The 25,157-nt window shown below is 43.8% G+C and overlaps 1 protein-coding gene across 3 annotated transcripts; it reads right to left on the bottom strand.

Annotated features, from left to right (window-relative positions):
- Window positions 1-170: 170 nt before the first annotated feature.
- LOC134539226 (integrator complex subunit 8) lies at window positions 171-23,915 on the bottom strand. 3 transcript variants are annotated; one of them, XM_063381016.1, is made up of 16 exons: window positions 23,661-23,914; window positions 21,778-21,988; window positions 19,658-19,870; window positions 18,311-18,545; window positions 16,739-16,972; window positions 14,977-15,225; window positions 14,155-14,407; window positions 13,326-13,459; window positions 12,746-12,856; window positions 10,527-10,692; window positions 9,009-9,260; window positions 6,663-6,924; window positions 4,450-4,568; window positions 3,456-3,610; window positions 2,190-2,381; window positions 171-377 (listed from the first exon to the last, which is right to left on the bottom strand). In XM_063381016.1, exons 1-16 carry the CDS (start codon window positions 23,776-23,778, stop codon window positions 258-260), a joined length of 3,024 nt encoding a protein of 1,007 aa, XP_063237086.1. In that variant the 5' UTR covers window positions 23,779-23,914; the 3' UTR covers window positions 171-257. The 3 variants fall into 3 exon arrangements, with proteins under 3 accessions (XP_063237086.1, XP_063237088.1, XP_063237089.1); XM_063381018.1 differs by having other exon boundaries at window positions 14,977-15,174; XM_063381019.1 differs by lacking the exons at window positions 171-377; window positions 2,190-2,381 and having other exon boundaries at window positions 3,494-3,610; window positions 9,009-9,252; window positions 23,661-23,915.
- Window positions 23,916-25,157: the final 1,242 nt, after the last annotated feature.

Here is a 25,157-nt window from a genome sequence, read left to right as displayed (position 1 = left end):
GTCCAAAAGTAACAATAAGCATAACAAACTCAAACCAATAAGTTTTAAAAAATTGCTGAAGAAAACATATTTTTAATTTTACTTTGTTCAAAACATATGAAATAGGAATTTAAAAAAAAAAAAACTTCTATTGACCATGTGTATAACTATGGGGAAATACAAAGAGCAGATTTTTGTTTTGTATTTTTTATTTGTTCAGTGACACAAAAGTTCTTAGAAACGTTTCAAGTTTGTAAAGTGTCTTTTCAACACTGGCATCAATGCACATACTGCATTGCCAAAGCCCTCAGGAAGCGAGATTTTCTTATGTTGGCAGCTTCCCTCTGTATTTCTTCGTTGTTGTTTGCATTCAGCTCCAGCAGTCCAATCACCTTCATCTGCAAAGAAAAAAAAAATTATATAAAGGTATACGTCAAGATTTATAGATAGATCGCCAAGAGAGCTGAAACCATCACAAGCCACATCACATAACAACAGAGTAATCAAGTCAATTGTGAGCTAAGATAAATACTTTACCATTACTTAAGTATTTTATAGTAGTATACAAATGGTTGACCGGCACCAGGTTTTAAGGCTTTGAGATAGTGGAGCTGACCCTCCATCTTTGATTGTGATGTCATGGTGGCTGGCCATCTTGGAATCAAAAATGACTCAAAATTTCTAATAATGTCATTATTTCGAGTAAAAATTTCCAGTTTTGTTCCTGAAGAATTCAGAATACAAAAACCTCAAAAGACTTTTGCCTTAAAAAGATCCAAAATTCCTCAAAGTGGCTTAAGACTCCTAAAAGAAAGCTGCCCCTAAAATTCAAATTCTTTAATTTTGAACCAAAAAAATTCAAAAAAAATATATATATATTTTAAAAAATTGTTTACATATCAGGTGTTGGTGTTAATAAAGAACTCTGTCGCTTTGACCCCACATTCTCGCCGATGCGAATCGAAAGAAGCCGATTTTGCCAATATTTAGTTGAATCTATGTTTCTGCCTTTCATGACATGCTTGTTAATTTTTGTCCGATATTATTGAAAAATTATAAGTGCCTGTCAACCTAAAAATACTTTTTGTAATACTACATACTTAGAACTTGCATCAGTTCTTAACTACGTGTGCCAGCCGTACATACCAAAACATAGTATGTTTTATTAACGTTCTTGAATATAAATCATTGTAAATTAATGTATCATTAACACATTAAAGTTAGGTAAGAACAAAAAAAAACCGTAAACTGCTACTACTGCTTGAAATGCAAAGAAATGTTTGTGATATTGTGATAGAAACATTTTTAATTAACTTACATAAAGATTTTACAATTGAAAAAAAAATAGTAACCAAGTAATATAGTACTTCACATAACGTAAATTACATTTACTGTTTCCAGTGCAAAGTGACCACATTAAACACATTTCCGCCTAAATGTTTGGTACAGTAAATGGCATTGGAATTCCCTTTCTTTACAATATGTATCTTGCAATTTTGCACATTTTGAATTAATTTTTTTTAACTTCGTATTTGGTAAATCAATAAATTTTATAGTTGCCTATTAATAAATAAATTTTCCAGCCTCCATTAGTACATTCATTTTTCCATAAGCAACTAACGGGACGGTAACAAAGAAATGCAAACGAGCTATTAATACGAATTCAAAATAGGAGAGGTTATGCTCAATTTACAAACCAAAATGCATCTGCATTGCAAGCTTTTCTTAGAATGAGTTATTTTGTGTGATTTAATAAATTAAAAAAAAATATATATATTTTTTTAACCAAAATGTGTTTTCTCCTGTATCGGTATAGCTCTAATCCACACTATTAATTATCTTAGATTTGTATGTGTCTGTCTGTTAAAAATGGCTATGTTTTAAAGGCAGAAACATTTTACAGCTTGCGAATAAGTTAATTACGATTGGTAAGTGGCCTATCTAGTGATGAAATTCATAACAAAACATCAAAACAAAAATTGCATTTGAGTGACATGAAATGACGAACGTGACCTAGAAGAGGATAAGTGTTGGTGGGGGGAGTGGGGGGGGGGGGGGGGGGGGGGGGGGGGGGAGGGAAAGAGAGAGAGAGAAAGAAAGAGAACGAAAGAGAGAGAGAGAGACACACACACACACACACACGAGACGACAACTGAACGACCCAGCTCGAGCGAGCGGACACGCTCACCGGGCGGCCGGGCGAGACTCACCACCTGCTTCCTGCGCTCCTGCTCGCCCCGCTTGGTGTGCAGGTGGACCAGGTACTCCAGTATCGTCGTGTCCCAGATGCACGGGTAGTAGGCGTCCATGGCGTCGCTGCACGAGCTGCTCTTCATCTCGCCGAGGCTCTTGAAGGCCGTGGCGTAGTCCACGTCCTCCAGGAACTGGCACAGGACGGCCGCCTGGCGACAAGCCCACAGCTCGCGGTGTTTCACGGTCGATGGATGAGCGGGTTGCGGGACCCGCCCGTCTGAGCCAGCGATTACACGCGTGACGCTCTCCGGTGCTTCTAGCAGTGGACTGGCACGCAGAGGGAAACTACGAGATCTGAGCGGAGACCATAACATTACACGGCAGAGAAATGAAGATAAAGATGTACCAGGTGGTTCATGCCTAACATTTAATCTGAAAACATGAGTTTTAGCAGTTTTCACTCTTCTAAAATTACGGTTAAAAAACTAAATCGGGCAACAAAATTGCTCATCTGCCCCTCAGCGTGTTATTAAATGCTTTTCGTAGAAGGACCACACTAGTATGATATGAAAAATTTCCGAATTACATGGTTTCTTACGAAGCCAAGCAAACTCTATGTGTGCCCAGGTAGGCTAGGTCCTTAAGGGATGATGTGTGAAATGAGTTTGGAGCAGCACCAAAATTACTGGGAGGGGGAGACAGTAGTATTTCTAGAAAAACCACCAGCTCATGGGATCATACACCACAAATTCCACTTGCAAAAATAGTCCAAGTCTGAACCCGAAATGTCTTAGTGGGAGGCCCATTACCTGACCATTCGACCAGTATGGCCAATTTCTTGCGATGATTACTTCTCACAAGCTAGGTTGCATGGGTGTGTACAAACAGCAAGTACAGCTCTAACACAGTGATGGGCAGGGTCCGCAAAAAAAAATAGTGAAACAGATGATTTGCGAAAAACTACATAATTCACTGGAAGTGTTAGTAGGTATTTGAAGTTTAATCGAGTACGAACGGTTCATTATTCGTATTAGAAAATTTGAATATTCGCACAGGGTAATAATTACAGATTATAAGTTGCATATAAAATCAATGTATGTATCATAATGCATAAAATAAAATTCTCAATAATTTTTTTTTAGCTTATACATGTAACATTTTTTCATTTTTTCAATTAAGCTTTTTTTTTGTGAATGAGCCCTATTTGGTGATGAATATTTAGACAAACATTCCCTTTGGAATGTAGTATTTGGACTCAAACGCTCGCAGCCCCTAGCGCTGACCTGCGTGTGGGCCTGCAGGTGGGTGCAGCACTTGATCATGCGGCGGTACACGTGGTCGTCGACCACCGCGCGGGGCATGGGCTGGCTGAAGTAGTCGCTCGCCACGATGCCCGCCTCCAGGTAGAACTGCAAGGCCTTGGCCCAGAACCCCAGGACTGCAAGACCACAACGCACCAGCCCCCTTACAGACGTCGCGACAGTGTTTCCAAGGGTTCAAAAGTAGTGATGGATCAAATCGCAATTTTCTCAAATCCAAATCTCGAAACTGAATCCCAGGTAGTACCTCCAATATACCCCTTTGAATCTGAATCTAGGTGTCAAGTGTAAAAAATAAAATAATGTACAATAAATGAAAAATTTTACTATGGTAATGATACTACATCCTAGTCTTTAAATGGTTGTTCCACAAACTAAGTTTCCAGAATCAACACATTATTTTTTTTATTTATATAATTAAATTTTGAAAATTACAAAATTTTAGGAAATGGTAACAGCATAAGCAGGGTGGAAAAAAAAAATTGATGTAAACTTGAGAGGTTATCAGTGTTGAATTTTTTATAGTTTACTTTATTTCCTCTAATATTTTTTTTTCAAATATTGAATTTTTCGAAATCATACTAAGGATTTGATTGGCCCATCCTAAAGCATTATATAAACACTATAATAAACTAGTTTGAAAATAGTGTGTATAAATTTATTAAAATTTTAAGTTGCGGACATCAATGTGACTAGTAAGTTATATATATATAGTCTTGTTATGAGAGTGAATTTTTACAGTAAAAAAAAGGCTACATAAAAATAATTATTACATATGTACTTTAAAAACTTATACTTTAGTGATTTTGAATAGTGGAACATGTAACTAAAAAAAAATCTTTATTGTGAATATTAATGATAGAAGTTTTCAAGTGTATTTATTAATAGACAGTGAACAATGTCTCTTATCTAAAGTTATCTAAAACGGTGCCTGATGAGAGGGGGGGAAAAAACTTACCAAAGTTAATATCGCCCATTAGCTTCAACCAGGAAATGTTTGTAGGATGGTACTTCAAGGCTATCTGCACCAGCTGGGAAAGTATCTCTGCTACCCCTCGCGTGTGGTACGAGTTGGCACTGGAACAGAACACACACCGCTTTCAAACACTCGTTTCCAAAAAAAAAAAAAAAAAAAAAAAAAAACGCTTGGAGTCACAGAACCAAAACAATTGATATAAAGTCAAGTACAATTCATTATCTCGCTCTCTAAATGACCTACGAGATGATAACAGTGGAACCTCATCAAAACGTACCTGAAAAAAACCCACCTTCTTGTAACTTTATGACAATTCTTTTATACTGAACTGTTACTAAATGTAAAACATCTCATTGGGACCTGAAGATATATTATATTTTAAAGTGAGAAATCCTTTACAGTGAGGTAGTTTTTAATGTGATTTCACTGTAGTCCCTTAGGTACTTATTCATAAATAAATTTAAAAAAAATCATGTGAGAGTTTGAGCACCAGTGTGTATGATTTGGACACTAAGAAATATGACTCAAAAAAGATTTTAAAAAAAATATTATTTCCCTATAGTGTCTTCCAGCTAAACTCAGCATTTTAAATTAGGCTTCGAAAGTCATTCATGGCAAAACAAATTCTCTAAAACTGAACTAAAACATAGTCTCTCTTACACATGTGCCAACTAACCTATGAAAAGAAAGTAAATTAATTTTTCAATGTCTCCATGTAGGCATATGAGAAAATTTATAATCTTAAATATCAAGACTAGACCTATGCAAATATTAAAAATTTAAATACCAAAAGAAATATTTTATATTCACAATAAATTGATTCAATTTCAAAAACTGATACTTTGAAATAGTAAATACTGCCTTATATCCAAAGTGTAGTAATGTGAAAACTTGACACTGTCACAGCCAACAAATAGAAGGCACATGATGTGTCAAGAGTATCATTAGGGTATTTGTTTAAAATAGTGTCACTTCTTGTATCTACGTAATATGAGAACTGTTTGATATTGGTCTTCAGCATATCAGTAGGAAACACAATTTTATGGTGAACTGTTATAAAACAAAAAATGACACTAAAACATAAAATTGAAAAAAAAATGTATGTAGTGGCCCGGGGACCAGGGACCGGGGACTCACATGCTGACGACGGCCCGGGGAACGGGGACTCACTTGCTGACGACGGCCCGGGGAACGGGGACTCACTTGCTGACGATGGCCCGGGGACTGGGGACCGGGGACTCACTTGCTGACGGCCCGGGGACTGGGGACCGGGACTCACTTGCTGACGACGGCCCGGGGACTGGGGACCGGGGACCGGGGACTCACATGCTGACGACGGCCCAGGGACCGGGGACCAGGGACCCACTTGCTGACGACGGCCCGGGGACTGGGGACCGGGGACTCACTTGCTAACGACGGCCCGGGGACCGGGGACCAGGGACCCACTTGCTGACGACGGCCCGGGGACTGGGGACCGGGGACCAGGGACCGGGGACTCACTTGCTGACGACGGCCCGGGGACTGGGGACCGGGACTCACTTGCTAACGACGGCCCGGGGACTGGGGACCGGGGACTCACTTGCTGACGGCCCGGGGACTGGGGACCGGGACTCACTTGCTGACGACGGCCCGGGGACCGGGGACCGGGGACCAGGGACCGGGGACTCACTTGGTGACGACGGCCCGGGGACCGGGGACTGGGGACCGGGGACTCACTTGCTGACGACGGCCCGGGGACTGGGGACCGGGACTCACTTGCTGACGGCCCGGGGACTGGGGACCGGGACTCACTTGCTGACGACGGCCCGGGGACTGGGGACCAGGGACCGGGGACTCACTTGGTGACGACGGCCCGGGGACTGGGGACCAGGGACCGGGGACTCACTTGGTGACGACGGCCCGGGGACCGGGGACTGGGGACCGGGGACTCACTTGCTGACGACGGCCCGGGGACTGGGGACCGGGGACTCACTTGCTGACGGCCCGGGGACTGGGGACCGGGACTCACTTGCTGACGACGGCCCGGGGACCGGGGACCGGGGACCAGGGACCGGGGACTCACTTGGTGACGACGGCCCGGGGACTGGGGACCGGGACTCACTTGCTGACGACGGCCCGGGGACTGGGGACCAGGGACCGGGGACTCACTTGGTGACGACGGCCCGGGGACCGGGGACTGGGGACCGGGGACTCACTTGCTGACGACGGCGGGCCAGAGCGCGACGTGCTCCACGCACAGCTCGAGCGCCGGCTCGTCGCGCAGCACGTTGTGCAGCCGCGCCAGCAGCGAGACGACGACCGCCAGCACGGCCGCGTCGCGCAGCCGGTCCAGGAACTGCAGCAGCGAGGCGCGGCTCTGCGCGGAGCCGAATCCCGTGGGCGAGTCCCGCTGCACCAGGGACACTGCCCCGGAGCTGCTGCGCTTCTGCTGCCCGCCCGACCCGAACACCGGTAGCACTGCGGCCAACGTCACGCGTCTAGGCTCCCGGCGCACGGCGCTTGGTAGCATTAACTTCGTACAAGCGAAACGGAAGTCAGTGAACGGAAATCGACACAAAGATGGCGGACCGACGTGTGGCAACATAAACCCATTTATACTCACTTTTGTAAACATTAGGGTACATTAAACATATTGGTGTGCCAAATGAAACTTAATGTTGATTTAACTACCCTGGAATATATATTTGGTAAACTAAAATAGGTCATAGTAAAAAATTAAAAGTAATCACAAAATTTTCTCTTTTTGCTCTTTTCCAAAATATAACAATTTGTAACGAGCGTAACTAAATACTCGCAACAATGCAAATAAACCAGCACGTAATTGCGCATTACAAAAATGTTCCAATGTCATAAATGTAAAGTTGAGTTAATAAGAACAATTAAAAGATTAACAAAAAAATAAAAAATCTATTTACTAGTTCAATTTGGTGATTTCAATGAAATTTTTAATTCAAATTGCTGATTACTCGACGATTTCCGCTGCGTTTCTTTGTTTTGGTTTCATCGCGGTTCACGAAGTGATCGTGTGTCTAGCGATGGTGCAAGTTGTGACTCAAAACAGATAATGCGGAGCACGACGACGACAATACAGATTACGTACGCGTGGATTCAACTACGAAATTACACAATACTCTGAGAAAATAACGATGGCAACACAGGCTGACAAAGTATGTAGGTTTCTTGAGACACAGCATTCATAAACATTTTCGGGAACAGAGAAGTGTGCACCCGTCCCCAGGCGCGCACACACAAACTGACAGAGAGGGCGCAGAGTCGGCATCCCCGCGAGCTCACCCAGGTCCCAGGCACACACAGACTGACAGAGGGCACAGAGAACATCCCCGCTAGCTCACCCAGGTCCCAGGCACACACAGACTGACAGAGGGCACAGAGAACATCCCCGCGAGCTCGCCCAGGTCCCAGGCACACACAGACTGACAGAGGGCACAGAGAACATCTCCGCGAGCTCACCCAGGTCCCAGGCGCGCACACAGACTGACAGAGAGGGCACAGAGAAATCCCCGCGAGCTCACCCAGGTCCCAGGCACACACAGACTGACAGAGAGGGCACAGAGAACATCCCCGCGAGCTCACCCAGGTCCCAGGCACACACAGACTGACAGAGAGGGCACAGAGAACATCCCCGCGAGCTCACCCAGGTCCCAGGCACACACAGACTGACAGAGAGGGCACAGAGAACATCCCCGCGAGCTCGCCCAGGTCCCAGGCACACACAGACTGACAGAGAGGGCACAGAGAACATCCCCGCGAGCTCGCCCAGGTCCCAGGCACACACAGACTGACAGAGGGCACAGAGAACATCCCCGCGAGCTCACCCAGGTCCCAGGCACACACAGACTGACAGAGGGCACAGAGAACATCCCCGCGACCTCGCCCAGGTCCCAGGCACACACAGACTGACAGAGGGCACAGAGAACATCCCCGCGAGCTCGCCCAGGTCCCAGGCACACACAGACTGACAGAGGGCACAGAGAACATCCCCGCGAGCTCGCCCAGGTCCCAGGCACACACAGACTGACAGAGGGCACAGAGAACATCCCAGCGAGCTCACCCAGGTCCCAGGCACACACAGACTGACAGAGGGCACAGAGATCATCTCCGCGAGCTCGCCCAGGTCCCAGGCGCGCACACAGACTGACAGAGGGCACAGAGAACATCCCAGCGTTCTCACCCAGGTCCCAGGCACACACAGACTGACAGAGGGCACAGAGAACATCCCGCGAGCTCACCCAGGTTCAGGCACTCTCAGACTGACAGAGGGCACAGAGAACATCCCGCGAGCTCACCCAGGTCCCAGGCACACACAGACTGACAGAGGGCACTGAGAACATCCCGCGAGCTCACCCAGGTCCCAGGCACACAGACTGACAGAGGGCACAGAGAACATCCCGCGAGCTCACCCAGGTCCCAGGCACACACAGACTGACAGAGGGCATAGAGAACATCTCCGCGAGCTCACCCAGGTCCCAGGCACACACAGACTGACAGAGAGGGCACAGAGAACATCCCCGCGAGCTCACCCAGGTCCCAGGCGTCCTTGCATGCCTTCTTGCTGCCCTTGTGCCTGGCGACGTCGGCGCAGGCGCGCGCGACGGCCGCCGTCAGCTCGAAGTAGTTCCAGCGCTTGTCCAGGCCGGCCAGGAAGTCCCACTCGCCGAGGTTCAGCAGGCACGCGGCGCACTGCTCGCTCACCTCCACCCGCGGCAGGACCTGCTCCCCGGACTTGAGCGCAGACAGGCAGGCCTTGCAGTCCGCCGCCACGCCCTGCCGGTCTGACCGCATACGCACGTCACCAGCCACACTCGCTCGGCACCGCAAACAAACCAACCTCAATCGGACGTGGTTGTGCGAAAAGGAACCAACCCACAATGAAACCTATTCCGAGAAATTTTGAAGTTAAAACTTAATCATAAATTGTAATTCTCAATATTGATAACATAATGTGGGTATAATTTTGATGGTCAATGTATAAATACCGATATTATAATAATAGCAACGACGGTACGATCGACCTTGTTGTACTATTTTAATTTATTTTCAAAATAAAATATAACAAAATTATGGGTTGGTTCCTTTTTTGCATAACTACGTCTAATTTTGCATGCAAATATTTAATATAAATAAAATAATAAAAGGACTGGAATGTTATATACATATAAGTATAAATTAAAATTAAATAAAAAAATATAGATTCAGTGGTCAATATTATATATATATATATATATATATATATTAAATAATAATGTAATAATTTACAATGCGCTGACAACACCCGCTCCGGCAGCCCTTGGTACACATCGTATTATACTAGGTCGACGAGGAACAACAAAGTGACAAACAAAAGAACCCTAACAATGATTCAAAACAGATCATATGGAGCACGACGACAATACAAATGATGTACACGTGGATTCAACTACGAAGTTACACAATACTCTGAGAAAATAACGATGACAACTCAGACTGACAAAGTAGGTAGGTTTCTTAAGACACAACATTCATAAACATTTTTGGGAACAGTAAATCTGCACCCATCCCCAGGCAAACACACAGACTGATAAGAGGGCACTGAAAATGGAGGGGGGGGGGGGGGAGGGGGTGTTTGTGTGTACCCCGTCAAAGCAATGTAAAAAAATTATAAAAAAATTATCCTATCTGGACCAGGGGTTGGCAGACTTTCGAGTGAGATGAGCTAAATACATATTAAGTAAACAGATTCTCCAATTTTTTTTTTTTTAGAAAGCTGCAACATGTATTCAGTGACGTAGCTGAGGTGACTGGCGCCACTGGCCAGAATTGAAAATGGCAACCCCTCTGGATTAAAAAAAAAGGAGGGGGGGCGAGGTCAGTAACGCGAAACCGTCGTGGCGCCCCCCCCCCCCCCCCCTTGCTGCACCGTCGCCCCTGGCGGGGGTCATCCCTGCCACCCGCTTGCTACGCCACTGACTGTATTTTCTCTGCATCTGCATAGAATTTTTAAAATGGCCAGTCACTGTCCCCAGGTACTCGCACAGGCCCACCGCGTCGGCGCCACTCACTGATCTTGGGGCACGGCCACTCGGCCAGCAGCTGCGTGACCCTGATGAGCAGGCCCTCCCAGCCCAGCAGCTTGGTGAGCTTGTAGAGCGCGCCGCTGGGCACGCCCGCCGCGCCCTTCGCGCGGGCCTCCACCGCGCCCAGCATCGCCTGGGCCGCATCGAAGTCCTGCGCCAGCGACAAAACCCGTACACGAGCACAGTACATACTTCCAATCGTGCAGCATTGTTGAACGTGCATCCGTCGACATACAACTAGGGACGTAGCCCAGAGGGGAGGTCCGTTGGGTCCGAATCCCACCCTTACAGGATTTTTCAATAATAATAATAATAATAATAATAATAATAATAATAATAATAATAATAAAATCCTAAAAAAAATTACAGCAATGTAAGATACATAAGATTACAGAGATATTATTTAATATTTTGGATTTTTTTTTGCCTTAGTGGTCTACATTAATGTACACCTATTTTTCACTTAGCACGACTAATTTGTTCCTAAGAATACTCGTGTTTTTCAAAATTGTGTATTCTGAAGCCATAGTTTCCATGAATAGCAAGGCTAATTTTTTAAAATATGTTCCAAAATTGTGCAGGAATATACTTTTATGTAATATAAATGCGTTGAGTAACACTCGACTATAGATATGTCACACCGTTTATCTTTATATGCCTCCCATCGCACTTTGTACGACAAATACCGACACTGCGTAACGGGAGATACGTGGTTATGTACTTTATCGTCAGTCGGCTGGCTGGCTTGCCCGCCCGGGCGTGACCTTCAACTCACGTCGCGTACTTTTCCAAACCATCCTTTTTCTGACAGTGAAACCGATATTACTGTCGGGATAGTTATAATTTAATTTTTCAAAAATTGAAGTGCTTATTTGTGTATCACCACCTGGTTCACACCAATCCTTTCAAGCCAATTTTTTTATTCAATTCAACATTCATTTAACAACCTTTTCCACGTGAATAATCTGTTCATTTCTGTTTCGGTATCTAATGTCAAATATATTCCCGCTAGTACAAACAACAGCATCAGACTTATATAATCTTTTGGTAAGAGTCCTTATTTTATACGATTGTGCGCACAGTTGACTTGCTTAAAACTAAAGTGCGACCAACATCAGCGTGGTCTTCATGACAATCTGTAATACTTCTAGTTTTGTCTCAAATACTAAACACGATGCATTATGAGTGATCAAGCACGTACAGTTACCGACAGCTGAATGGGCAAACGTTGAATTTTTTTGAGTGAATTCTCTGCCACTGGCTAGACTGAGTTCACGGCCCGGTCTGTGGCCAGGCGACAATGGTACGGCACAGCGGCATACGCGCGGACATAAAAACATTAGGTACTTTACATTCCATAGCCGCAATTTAACTTGCCACAGCTGATGTTTGTACAACAGCCGATAGCGTAGACAGTCCTGCATGCGATTCTCTCTCTCTCTCTCTCTCCCCCCCCCCCCCCCTTGTTTGGCTAAATGTATCCCACATCACATGTTCACAGAAGTTGAAACAGACTTTGTGTCATCGTGCTCGACTTTTTTTTTTTTGCCTACCGAGATTTCGTGCTAACTGAGGTTTACAGAAGTGCCATTTAGGACTGGGGCAGTAAAATTAAAATCGCGCTAAATGAATTTGCACAATCTGAAGCCGTGCTAAGTGAGGGATAGGTGTATATCCTCCCCAATATAGCCAGACATGCCTCACACACACAAAAGCGGCTGGTATTGTGTTTCCAAGTAGTCTATGTTTAATTACGATTTGCACATTTTTATACGCATTTCTTTCATACAAACGTGACATGAGTGTTTCATGTATTCAACAACACACACGCACGCGCCTATGCATGCACACATGCACACATTCTGGAAAATTTTCTGCAAAAATGGAATAATATTTAGGTAAATTATACTTTCACAGAAACACACAATACTAAATGTAAAACAGTTTTATACAAATGTAGCAAAATTACCATTATTAGGTGGTAAAGAAAGACAAAATATACCATACACATGTGCATATTCAACCATTCTATACCGTAGTTTACCGTTACTATAATATAATGATAATGTTATTTTTTACAAATAGTTTAAAAAGTTTATACGTACTTTGAATGGTTCTTGCAATGGAAAAAAATTATTTAAGAATTTTTTTTTTTTACTGTACGTCATAAGAAACTTCAATAACAGACAGAAACAAACATTTACCTTCAACGCGGTGAGCTCCCGAGACTTTGCCAGCAGGAGGTACACAAAGTCTTGCAGGAACCCTCGCGGCAGACTCATGACGACACTTTGCAATGGAATCGGCAGCTCCCACTGCGTCAACATACAATGTCAAATATTATCATCTGTTGTTTGCTAAAGAAATGGATGATCCCACACATAACAAATGTTATATAATATATTTTACAGCTTATCTGTAATATTATTAGCCTACAATTAGTCAGAAGTAATCTGGCAAAGAAACACAATATGATGGCCAAAAAAAGATCCGAATGTAACTGGTTAAAACAGGCTACTACGTATATAAAAATATTTCTGTAAAAAAATAATAACCACCCTACATAAACACTTCCAGCTTGTAGGCATGATTTATAAAGTGAGTAAAGATGCAATTAAATTGAGATGCTAATCCATCATTCATAAAGAAAGAACTGATTGGCATAAACAACTAACTTTTCACCATCACATTGGTGAATTTGCAGGCCTAGCTAATTTATTGCGAGTGGTAATCATATAATCATATATGACCAATGTGTTGAAGTGATTTTACCAAGCAATTCACCTTATTATTTATCCTCCACTGAACTTTCATGGGATTTGCTGGGCAAATTCTTTTCAGGAGTGCTTCGATTTCATCTGTGTCGTAACTGAGAATGAGTTTCTGTTCAAGGCTGCCATTTTGCAGCTGCTGATTCTCTGGATAAGAAACAAAAATCAATCAGGTGTGTTAGATTTTGCTCATTCAAAAATTATAAAATTACGGCTGTCCTATTTCAAATTTCAATGGTGAATGATACATGGTCCAAAATTGGCCAAAAAAAAGAAGAGAAATATAGGAGGGAATAAAGAAAAGATAAAAAATGAATAATGGGAGAAGCGAGGTTAGATCAGATAATATTTAAAAAAGGAAAAGGTAATAACTGGAGACCTGCAAAATTCGCAGATTCATTCGGTGATAGGCTAGAATTCAAACACATATACCTCTTAGATAATTTTGCTATTGGCTTACTGTTCATCTGGACGAATCTCAACCAGTTATAAACCCTCAACCAAAGAAGGATCGAATCACAGACAAACCAGCTGAGACGACTTACTAGTCGGAAGCCAATGAACTTGCGTTATTTGCCCGAGTGTACAGGGGTATGTGCAGTCTATCCTGAAGGCCATCGAAACCGCGAATTTTGCATGTCTCTAGTAATAACAAATAATAACAAAGCAAAAGATAGGGGAGGGAGAGGTACACTAGACATGAAGAGAATAATGATAGATACAAGAAAAAGATGAAGAGAGATGGTTTATAAAAATTTTAAGAGCAGAGGTTTTATTTTCATCGACAGTACATCTGAATCTACTCTCTAATCCTAAAAAGAACTACCCGAACGCAATCCCACCTTGCAGTAAACTTTCCGGAATATCCCAGTCTGAGGTGAGAAGCAACTGCGGAATGTCTTCCTCCGGGGCTTTGGCGGTCCTCTTGGAAAACGTGTGGAGCTCCTCCGCGTCGAACAGGTTCCGGAGCTCGGGCGTGGACAACACCCGCTCCGGCAGCCCCTGGTAGACGTCGTACTCCACCAGGTCGACGAGGAACATCTTGACTCTCTGCTTCTCTGCGTCCGTCGCCACAGACAGCACCGGCTTGAGAGCCTGCGCGCGACCACAAAGCAGTTACCACCCCCGACAGACAGCAGACCTCCTCGTGCGAGGTTGAAAACCCTCGTTTAAGGGGAAACCACCCGATTCTCTCTGGTGTAGCCAGCCATACATCCTTCTGAGGAACTAACACACTCACTACTTATCCGACATCAACAGACCGGTAGAAACTCAGAAAATGTCGGATAACAGGGAAGTGTTTATAAAAATATGTTATAATTTTAACACATTACAAACCAAATAATCGTGCTTCACAACGAAACTGCAGAAAAAAATTAAGTGAAGAAGGAGTGAGTAAGGGTGGGGTGAACGTGACACACAGAGTCATAGCGCACAAGGGCACGCCACTGTACAGTCAGGGTAACTAATTAGTGCAGCGGAGTCAGGAGCAACAAAAAAAAATAGATTGCGCTCACACTTGCGAATCGCAGTTCTTGTTCCCAATTTAAGAGTTTATTTTGCGTTGGAACATCGGATAAAAATGAATAGCAAAAAGAGCTGTGACTGATTGGCTCCGGCCCGGCGGGAACAGGGGACAGGGGGACAGGAGGCCGGCCACTCACGCTGACGAGCGCGTCGAGGGCCCTGGGCGCCGGCAGGGCGGGGCGGCGGCCGCTAACGCTGCTCCAGTCCACGGCGCCCGTCACCACGCGGTTCACGGCGTTGAGCGTGGTCACCTGCAGGGGCAGGTCGCGAGCCACCGTGAACTTGCCGCTGGACATGGCCCCCTGGATGTCCAGCTCCAGGATGTCGCGGTGCACCTGCGGGATCTCGTGCTTCAGGTTGTCCTGCTGCAGCACCTGGATGATCCCCTGGGAACCACCCCCCGCCACGCCTCCGCTGTTCACCCGGCACCGGTGCCTCGCGTCGGCCGATACTCGGGCCGATCTGTTATCCTGCTTTTCTTGAGCTTTCAACTACTACTACCTTAACCAGGGGCACAACTAAATTTCCAAAGGGAGGGGGGGGGGGAATATACCTTTTTATAAAGAATCATCGATCCCCCCCTATAGAAGCGGGGGGTCCGGGGATCCTCCCCCGGGAAATTTTTTATTTCAAGGTGGAAAATGGTGCTATTTAAGCAGTTTTATTATATAAAAATTGATCACACAGCACTTTCTTTGCCCCCGTTTGCCCCCACTTCAAGGTTTCAGAGGGGGGGCAAAATACCCTTCCCCCCCCCCCCCCTTTGTTGCACCCCTGACTTTAACTATTGCTCAATTTGAAAATAATCTACGAGTACATTAGAATCCCGCTAATCCCAACTCAACCCAATCCGAATCACCAAAAGTGCGGATTGCCTTAAAACACACGTAACACTAGTTTTAAAAGGGTAGAAAACTATAAAAATATATTTTTTTTATATAAATAAAACTTTGAGTTTTAATACTACGTACTGTATAGTTAACCTACAAACTGAAGTACTGAGATTAACATCAATAATTTGATTGTACAGTACAAAAAAAACTGAGTAAGTTTCTGTAAAACAATATTAAATTAGTAAAACATACTTTTTTTTTTTTTTGTTTTAATCCAGATGTCTGGACGCGTATGATCCGGATAAGCGGAACTCTAGTGTATTAATAAAGTAATCATTTATCAGTTCCTAAGATAAAACTTAAATTCTAAATAGGGTCAAACTTTGTTTCAAAAAAACCATAGATAGCAGAAAAAAAATTTAAATCAAAAAGGGGTTTTACAATTAACAATAATTAATAATATAAATCACATGTATTTGACAAGAGTCATTAGAATGCATTAATATAAAAATGCAGTGTTTAATGAAAATGATTCCGTTATAACATAATTTAACAGCGTTATTATATATCTTAGGCTTCAGTTCTTTAAATTTTACTTTGCCTGTAAAAATGATCTTTACACACGCCTAATTTCCAGGTTAGTTCCTAATCAAGCTTGACTGACTATGGACCAGTTCACAGTCGATCAGTAGGGGCGTGCAGATTTCGCGAAAAGATCTGAACACTTACCGGACTGCAACAAGGTGTACCCGCGCCTGCTGGTTTCTTCCTTGTGATCGGCAGGCCGTCTGGCGAGAGAAGTCGTTGCCTTGTCTGACCGGGGCCACTCGGGGACCGCGTTTACGCCCGCAAGGAATCACCGTGATCCGTGTTCGTAACAATCGACGTGTACCTTTGGAGTAACTCGCCCAATCACGAGAAACACAGACGGTGCTACGGTGTTTTGACTTTCAGCTGGTCTCGGAATCTTTCCGCGGAATCTGCACGCCCCTGCCGATCAGCGCTGGAGACGAGACGCAGAGACGTCCAGGGGAGGACCACCACCCGAGGCTACGCCGCAACTCACGGTGTACTGGTCCCTGATGCAGCGGTGCATCTGGTAGAGCAGGTTCTCCGACGGGGCGGGCGGCACGATGTCGCAGGCCTTGCCGTAGCCGTCCAGCTCGCCCGGGGACACCACGCAGTAGCACAGCCGGCCCGGGTCCAGCTCCCGGTACAGCTCCACCGCCGTGCGGAAGTGCTCGCTCGCCGGCCCGTACTCCGCCCGGTAGAAGTGGAACCTGCCCAGGTCGAACAGCAGCTGGAACGGAACCGGATCGAGCTTGATGTCACGTCTGCATCGACAAGGACATGAGATACGAGTGAACTCTCCTGACTGCTCCACTATCCTATACATGGTAGAGTAGCTGACCGAACTCTCCTGACTGCTCCACTATCCTATACATGGTAGAGTAGCAGACCGAACTCTCCTGACTGCTCCACTATCCTATACATGGTAGAGTAGCTGACCGAACTCTCCTGACTGCTCCACTATCCTATACATGGTAGAGTAGCAGACCGAACTCTCCTGACTGCTCCACTATCCTATACATGGTAGAGTAGCAGACCGAACTCTCCTGACTGCTCCAATATCCTATACATGGTAGAGTAGCAGACCGAACTCTCCTGACTGCTCCACTATCCTATACATGGTAGAGTAGCTGACCGAACTCTCCTGACTGCTCCACTATCCTATACATGGTAGAGTAGCAGACCGAACTCTCCTGACTGCTCCACTATCCTATACATGGTAGAGTAGCTGACCGAACTCTCCTGACTGCTCCACTATCCTATACATGGTAGAGTAGCAGACCGAACTCTCCTGACTGCTCCACTATCCTATACATGGTAGAGTAGCAGACCGAACTCTCCTGACTGCTCCACTATCCTATACATGGTAGAGTAGCAGACCGAACTCTCCTGACTGCTTCACTATCCTATACATGGTAGAGTAGCTGTCCACACACAGAATTCCAAAATGGCATGGTTCCGTACGGAAGTGGCTTCCAGCATACAATGCGCAATCACGTTAGTCATCGCGCTCTCGGAAAATATTTGAATATTTGCACAAAAGCATTGTTGCAAGGGGGTACGGGAATCTTTAGAAAAGCACAGATGGGAGGAAATAATGTTCAGTTAGGTAAACCGTTAAATGTTCCATGCACATTTATTTCTGTGGTACAATTCTACAAAAGTAGCTTGGATCCTGGGTTATAACCACGTCAATTGGCGAACAATTCACCGACGTTTCGGTCGACATTGCAGTCGCCGTCATCAGGGAGCAGTTGCGTACCTACTGCGAACATTATTAACAATTCTACGAATTTAACAGTTTCTGCCTCTGACCACCTCAATCTTCTCCAGCAAACTGAACACCACTTGTTTGTGAAATAACTTGCCAGCTTTTACTAGTCTGCGTCATTGCAGGCTGGTGAGCCGTGTTGTGGAAAATGAGCACACGCATTTGGCCGGTGGGGAGGGGGGGGGGGGGGGTTCGAATGCCGGGATGGGGAGCGACATATCGGGCTCAGAGGGGTGCGCCCCGGGACGACAGTCATCCCGGAACCGCCCGACAAACGTTCCGAGCAGGCGCGGTCACCTGGCAGTGGAACTCGGCGAGCGACACGGGCAGGCACCGGCCCCACTCCTGGCAGTCGTCCGGGCCATGCTCGCGCGGCACCACGAAGGAGTCTAAGGACGGGACCCGGGCGGGCCGGCCCGAGACAACCACTCGCCCCAGCACCTCGAGGCTGGCCTCCGCCTGGCCCTCCAGGCTCAGCAGGAGCTCGTCAGTCACGCTGGGCGGCACGAACATGGGGTCCTGCAGGCCGGGTCTGCAAGCACACTTTCCCCATGTCCCCCCGCATCTCTGCAGCCTAGCCACCAGCACCTTTCGTCACACATTATTTTTTTTTCCCCTGTGTTTTAAATAAAAAAAATTTAATTTTACTTTAAAATTCAAATGAAATATTTACATAAAGTTTTTTATAAATTATAGTTTCTTTAAAAAATAAAAATTTTTTTTTAAAAATCTTGCAGTACACCTACAGAGAGTTCACAGCATACTAGTGTAACTGTGTGGCAGCACAGTGGTTGGAAAATACTGAGGCACACGCCACACGAAGATTCCCAAAACATTTTTCGACTGTGACCTGAAACCCGAAATCTTATATTAGCCTTGTGTGCAGGAGTGACCTCTCCTCATGATTCAGTAAAAAATTATTAATTTTTTTTTCACCCGAGCCTTAAGCTGAGACACAATATCACATCATGTGCACCAAAAAAAAATCAAGCAAAACATTTCTCCTCAACAACCAGCTAGGCAACCCGTTAACTGAATGAGTTAAATAAACGACAGATGTACCTACGTTAAACAGCTTACGCAGAACTACTAAGCCTACCTCGTGAAGAAAAATCCTCGAAGGTATAATTGCTAGGTAACATCTGTCAGGGGCATAGCCGAGGGGAGGGGGGGGGGTGGTTAGGGGTTCAACCCCCCCCCCCCCCCCTTAGCATCAAATCTTTAATTAATTTCTTATTCATACCTCAAACAAATTTCATATTAAAAATTAATAAAAAAATTTACCATTACAATATTTAAATTTAAGTACCGAAAAACTGCTAAAATAGCACTATTTTACACCTTAAAATCCAAATTTTTCCGGGGGGGGGGGGGGGGGGGAGGACTCCCGGAAACCCCCTGCTTTAATACGTTGAGCGGAGGGGGGAGGGGGGAGGGGCATGCTTCTTAACAACCCTCCCCCAAGACACAAATCCTGGCTACGCCACTGACATCTGTACATTCATATAAAAAATGGATGTGTTGGGTCACGGACAATCGAGGTTCTGCTGTATTAAGAAAGTAAAATATCACGTTTCCGACTGAGCCGTGGGTGTTGAAGGACGTGCGGACGCTGGTCTGGAGGTGATGACCAGCGCGACTCACATGGCGACGAAGGCGGGCCGGGGCTGGCGGGCGGCCAGGCGGTTGTACATGAGCGCCCGCAGCACCCACGTGTGGTACAGGGCGACCGCGAAGAGGGCGTGCCCCGGCAGCGTGCCGAGGTCCAGCCCCGGGTGCTGGGCCGGGTCCGCCTCTCGCTCCAAGGCCACCTGCAGGAGCGCCTGCATCAGGGCCACCTGCATCGGCAGCGGCAGCCTGCCACGGGACGCTCACGGTCACCCATCCACGTACACCAGGGACAAGGCTTTCACAACTTTTATTTCTCATGTGTTATGTGTTATGGTCAGGGCCCCCACATGGCCGATGCTACCGTTGCTACGGCAACGGGGCCCGTGGGTCTAGGGGGCCTGCGTAGGAAAGAAAAAAAAACTTAAAACAAAAAAAAAGTAGACAGTTTTAAATAAATCATAGAAAAAAAATTAAACAGTAAGGCCTGAATTTAGTTACCGATGAAATATTACACCAGAGTAATATTATTCGGAATATGCTGTGTGTACAGAACGTGTCTGAATCTACAACTGCGAGTAAAAAAAAACCACCACCAATTGTAGTGACACCATGTTGACAGTGCAGAACATTTACACTCATTTATTTGCCATTATTCAAAATCAATTTACGTTGACAATCGAAACACTGACTTAAAACTAATTTTAATGTGTTTTTAAAATAATTGTGAAAAGGTTAAAAAAAATATATAATTAAAACAATGTACATAAAGAAAAAAAAACTTTTTTTAAATCTCTGTTATAAAAAAAAAAGGGGGGGGGGGGGGGCATGATGACTTCTAGCAACGGGGCCTGGTTATGGTTCTTTAACCTTTGATAGTGTTTTGTCTGTTCTGTTGTTATATCACTGCTAGTGTGTGTGGTACTCTTGCTCTCGTCTGCTGGCCATCTGTAGATGTTTCCCTCCCATGGTACCGACGGAGGTGGGAGTCCATGCACTGGTAGTGATAACTGTGTTCCTGTTACTGCATGTAGTGCCCGCCACTAAAGTCTATGACTGTTGGTGGGCATGTGACAAATTACAAATAAAAAAAAATATAACATATTCAACAAATATGACGCTCAAATGTTTCATGATATTTATTTTACAAAAACAGTGTGTCATTTTGACTGACACGTGATGCACATTTACAATATAATAATTTGTAATAAGCATGTCTAGGAGAGATCTACTCGGGAATAAATATAAATCGCCAAGTACCTATTTGTTGTTTGAACAGCGTAACGATGTCGTAATGTAAAAATCAGTTACAAAGAACGATCTACTTACTGCATACATTTTGGTACAAACTTCATTCTGAATAAATTACATTTTATTGTGTTTACTATTATATTATAATATTAGCTTTTTGTGAGCTGAGTTAATTTTTGGTTATAAATGTTCAATAGTTTCATGATTTTTAGGTGCATTTTGGTGCTTTATGGTGTACGGACATGCTTTCCAGTGTTATTTATGGTTAATCAAAATTCACCATATAATCTTGTCCCTAGTTGTAAGTCAGCTTGCATGAAGGTCAAAACTATTTCTAGAAGATGAAATCCAGTGTAGCGGTCAGGTCCGCTACCATCAAACTTCGCACATCAGCACATCTTCACCCCCTCCTTCCCCCCTCCTAGTGTGTGTTTGATTTCTCCTCGCCTCCCCTCCTGGGGTTGGCGCATGCGCGCTGTGACGCACCGATTTAATATAAGCTGCTGTCAGGTTGTAATTCGGTCCTGCTCCCAAACACCTACCGCAGTCCCAGCCATGTTATGGCCCTCCTCGCATCTAAGCTTATAGGCTTTCACCAGAAAGAAAGAAAAATATATGTAAAGAAAACCTTACAATTTAATTTAAATTTTCAGCTTGAACTGTTTTATTTTCAGACTGCAACAATAAAAAAAAAAAACTGTATGAAAATAAAATTGAATTTTCCTACCTATTATTGTTTTTGTCACCATTAAAGCCTCCGGACTAGGTAGCAGGCCTCTTAAACTGTAACTGCTCACCTCGGACATGCATACAGGTATTTTATGGCATAACATCAGCACCAGCAAATCAAGTATCCAAATTATTCTTAACAACGCACGACTAATCGCCACACACTAAATACTTACTTGCTCTCTATAATGGTCAGATTCCATCTTAGGTGTGCCGCAACCTTGAGTGACAAAATTTTCAGGGCCAAACATTTTCGGTTCGGTTTCACAGCGGTTTCTTCGATTTTAACAGTGTCTACTGAGTCCAGGGCTTCAGTTAACTTCACCTCGTCTTTGCGATCCAGGACGATGGAGAGGAACTTCACAATCAAGTCTGTGGGAGCAGGATCTACAAAGAAAAAGTCCAAAACATAACAAATGTAGTAAACTAACCACAAAAAATTTTTAAAATAAGTAGCCATTACCAATTTTTGATTACTTCATATGCTTATTTAATGATTGTATTAATTAAACACAATTTGAAAACATTCTAGATGTCATGTCAACACCAAAAACTAAAAAAACTGAAAATTATTTTGACATAATGTCAAGCAAAAAAAAAAATACAGTTAATAATGTCTGGTGCTGAGACATTCTTAAATTACAAAATAATGAATGAAAAATATTTGTGGGATTAAGAGGTTTTTTGAAGGCAAAAATAAATAAAATAGAATTTTGAGAATGGTCTAATTGGGTGCTGTTGATATGTATCAATTATTACACAAAAGCACAATTTAAATTTGGATTTTTTTCCTCACCTCCATAATACACCAGTTATAATCACAAATCCTGACATTCTGCTTCACGAAGAATTAGAAATAATTGTTTTACTTGTTTTCTAAAAGGTAAGAGTGGAAAAGATGGAAACAAAAAAATCTTGCAATCGAGCATTATCTTGGTGGCAAGGAGATTCCACCTCAAATAAATTCCTGAAATATCCATTTAAACTCTCCTAACACACTCCCTCATGCCTCATCATGAAAGAATGCCTCTCTCTGTCTTTCTGACCTGCTACAAACCATTTGGAGTTTCCACCTAAGGTCCCTCTTTTCCCTCTACGTCCCTACCTCCGCAGTCTGTTTCCCAGCCCTCCTCATATTCCCTTACACCTGACCTCCCACTCTGCCGCATTCCACACCACGGGTCTGCAACCACCGGACCATCTGTTCATCTTCCCCTCCCCTTCCTCCTGACCACGCTGCATTTCCTCTAACTAACACACTTCCGTCACCAAACACAGGTCCCATACTGCAGCCACATATTGGCCTAACTGGCATGTGTATTCCCTCCCATGCTCACCCCTTGAAGACCTCCCTTACCTGGTAACCCATATGGTATGCATAGCTATTAGAAAAATGATGCGGTTTGAAAATTGCTCTACATATTAAAGTGGAGTCTGTTTACTAAAACAATTTAATACCCTGATGGGGATGAGTAGTTCTGTTTCCGTAATTCCTTTCAAAACTGTATTTTGGAAGAGTGAAAATAGCTGAAACGCAAGATTTCTGCTCAATTTTTAGGCATGAAATATTGATTACAAATACTTAAAAGCACTCAAGGGAATTGCATTCTACACATTTATCTTCATTTCTCTGCCATATTGTTATGGTTATCGCTCGAATCTTATAGTTGCCCTATGTACGATGAGAAGAGTTGCCGGCACCAGCGAGCACCTAGAAGCACCAGCGAGCGTCGCACTTATAATCCCACATCACCAACACAAGTACCCCAAAAAAGAACACCTTAAAGGGTTCCTTACAAGCAGTCCAAGAGCAACATACCCCTTCTACACCATCCTGTGTACTTGCTTCCCCCAAACGAGATCCATCCGCAAAGACAAACACCTGCACCACCTTCCCATATTTATAATAATACGTCTTTCCTGTGTCCTTTTCCTTTGTTTTTACAAAACAGCTCCAACCCCAAAAACAATCATTTAATATCATAATGTGCATGACCCATACAATAATCAAATAATCAACTCAAAAGGTAAATAAATGAGTTATTTGTAGAAAAACTACCTGGGTTCTGCTTAGATAAGTGTTTTTCCAGCAACGCTGGATCAAGGAGAAATTCAAACCACAGCAGAGTATCCGGTGAAATGGGAACTGTTCCTGGTCTTAACAACTCCACTTCCATTTTTAAATTGTAGTTTATGCAGTATTTAAAGAAAACGCTGCACAATTTAAGTTTTGTTTATAACCACCCCGCATATGACATACGACATAACGCAGGTTATGTTTAATATTTATTTACAACAACAACAAACTATAGACACTAAATAAAATAGGTGACACTTTGAACCAAAGATTGTATCCGAAACAGCAAATGCAGAACGTTCCAAAATATTATTTGGGTTTGGTGAGAACATCACAAATGGATAGCTTACATTATTAAATTTTACTTTCACTAATTTAAATAATTCATATCACTGGAATTTTTAAGACTAATGAAAAATGTGACTTGCAGTCTCATTGCCTTCGGTTATCTTTATCACCGTTTTTTAACATAGTTGCTCAACAAATTAAAATATTTGTGATGGTAAGTGAGCAGCGAACAGTTCATTAACTAACTCTTTATTTATGTATTAATTGACACAAATCGCCATGGAACTATTAAATATGCATACCAACGATTGTCGTAACTGTAACCCTCATGCTCTGCAAGTACGCAGGGATGTGTTCTGACACCGAAAATTAACGAGATGCGTGTTGGTGTAGCACAATCTACAGGTACTTTCGTGTAATAAATCAACATCGTCTCACAGTTTTCCTGTTCCATTCAATCGCTGTTGTCTTCAGGAACTCTTCTTGGGATCATGCCGGGCATAAAAACCAATAATCACAATGAAACAGCCCATACGACGACAAATGGCGCCCAACTAGTGTGGCGTCGAACTGTAGTTCAAATTCGAAACTCGAAATTTTTTTCTTCAAAATTTTAGCAGTTTTCAAAAGTCTCAATAATGCAGTGGAAGCTCATGTATGCACAGGTGCAGTGCAAGTGAGGGAGCTGGTGCGTTAGGATGGCATGGGATCATGTCACCTGGCACCTTGTAAATAGTAACTTAACTTTAGGAACAGTTAACATGTTAGGGGCATTAACGACAAGTGCATATGGCAAGATGAAGTATGGCAATCTTTCATGTCCAGATGGCATTTTTGCATTTTTATGTGGGTGTATATTGTGACCAGTGGCGAGGCGTGAGGTGTTTACATGAGGGGAAGCAACAACTCCGTTCACATCAAAATATGAGGGTGGCGGGGCTCCGGAGGCCCTCCCCCGGGAAAATATGGATTTCAAGGTACAAAATGGTGCTATTTAAGTAGTTTTCTTAACTGAACATTGACTATTCCACAGGTAGAAAAATTGACATTTTTTTTATATAAATTATTTTTGAAAAATAATGTTTGACTTACATTATTCTGATAGTAAAATACCTACTCTACATTACTTATATACTAAGTGGGAGTGTAGTATCATCGATATCTGGTACAAAATATATAAACAGACAACAC

The sequence above is a fragment of the Bacillus rossius genome, chromosome 15 (assembly GCF_032445375.1).
Source record: "Bacillus rossius redtenbacheri isolate Brsri chromosome 15, Brsri_v3, whole genome shotgun sequence".
NCBI classification, from domain to species: domain Eukaryota; kingdom Metazoa; phylum Arthropoda; class Insecta; order Phasmatodea; family Bacillidae; genus Bacillus; species Bacillus rossius.
The sequence above is the reverse complement of the archived record's forward strand: the minus strand, read 5'-3'. Positions and strand labels throughout refer to the sequence as shown.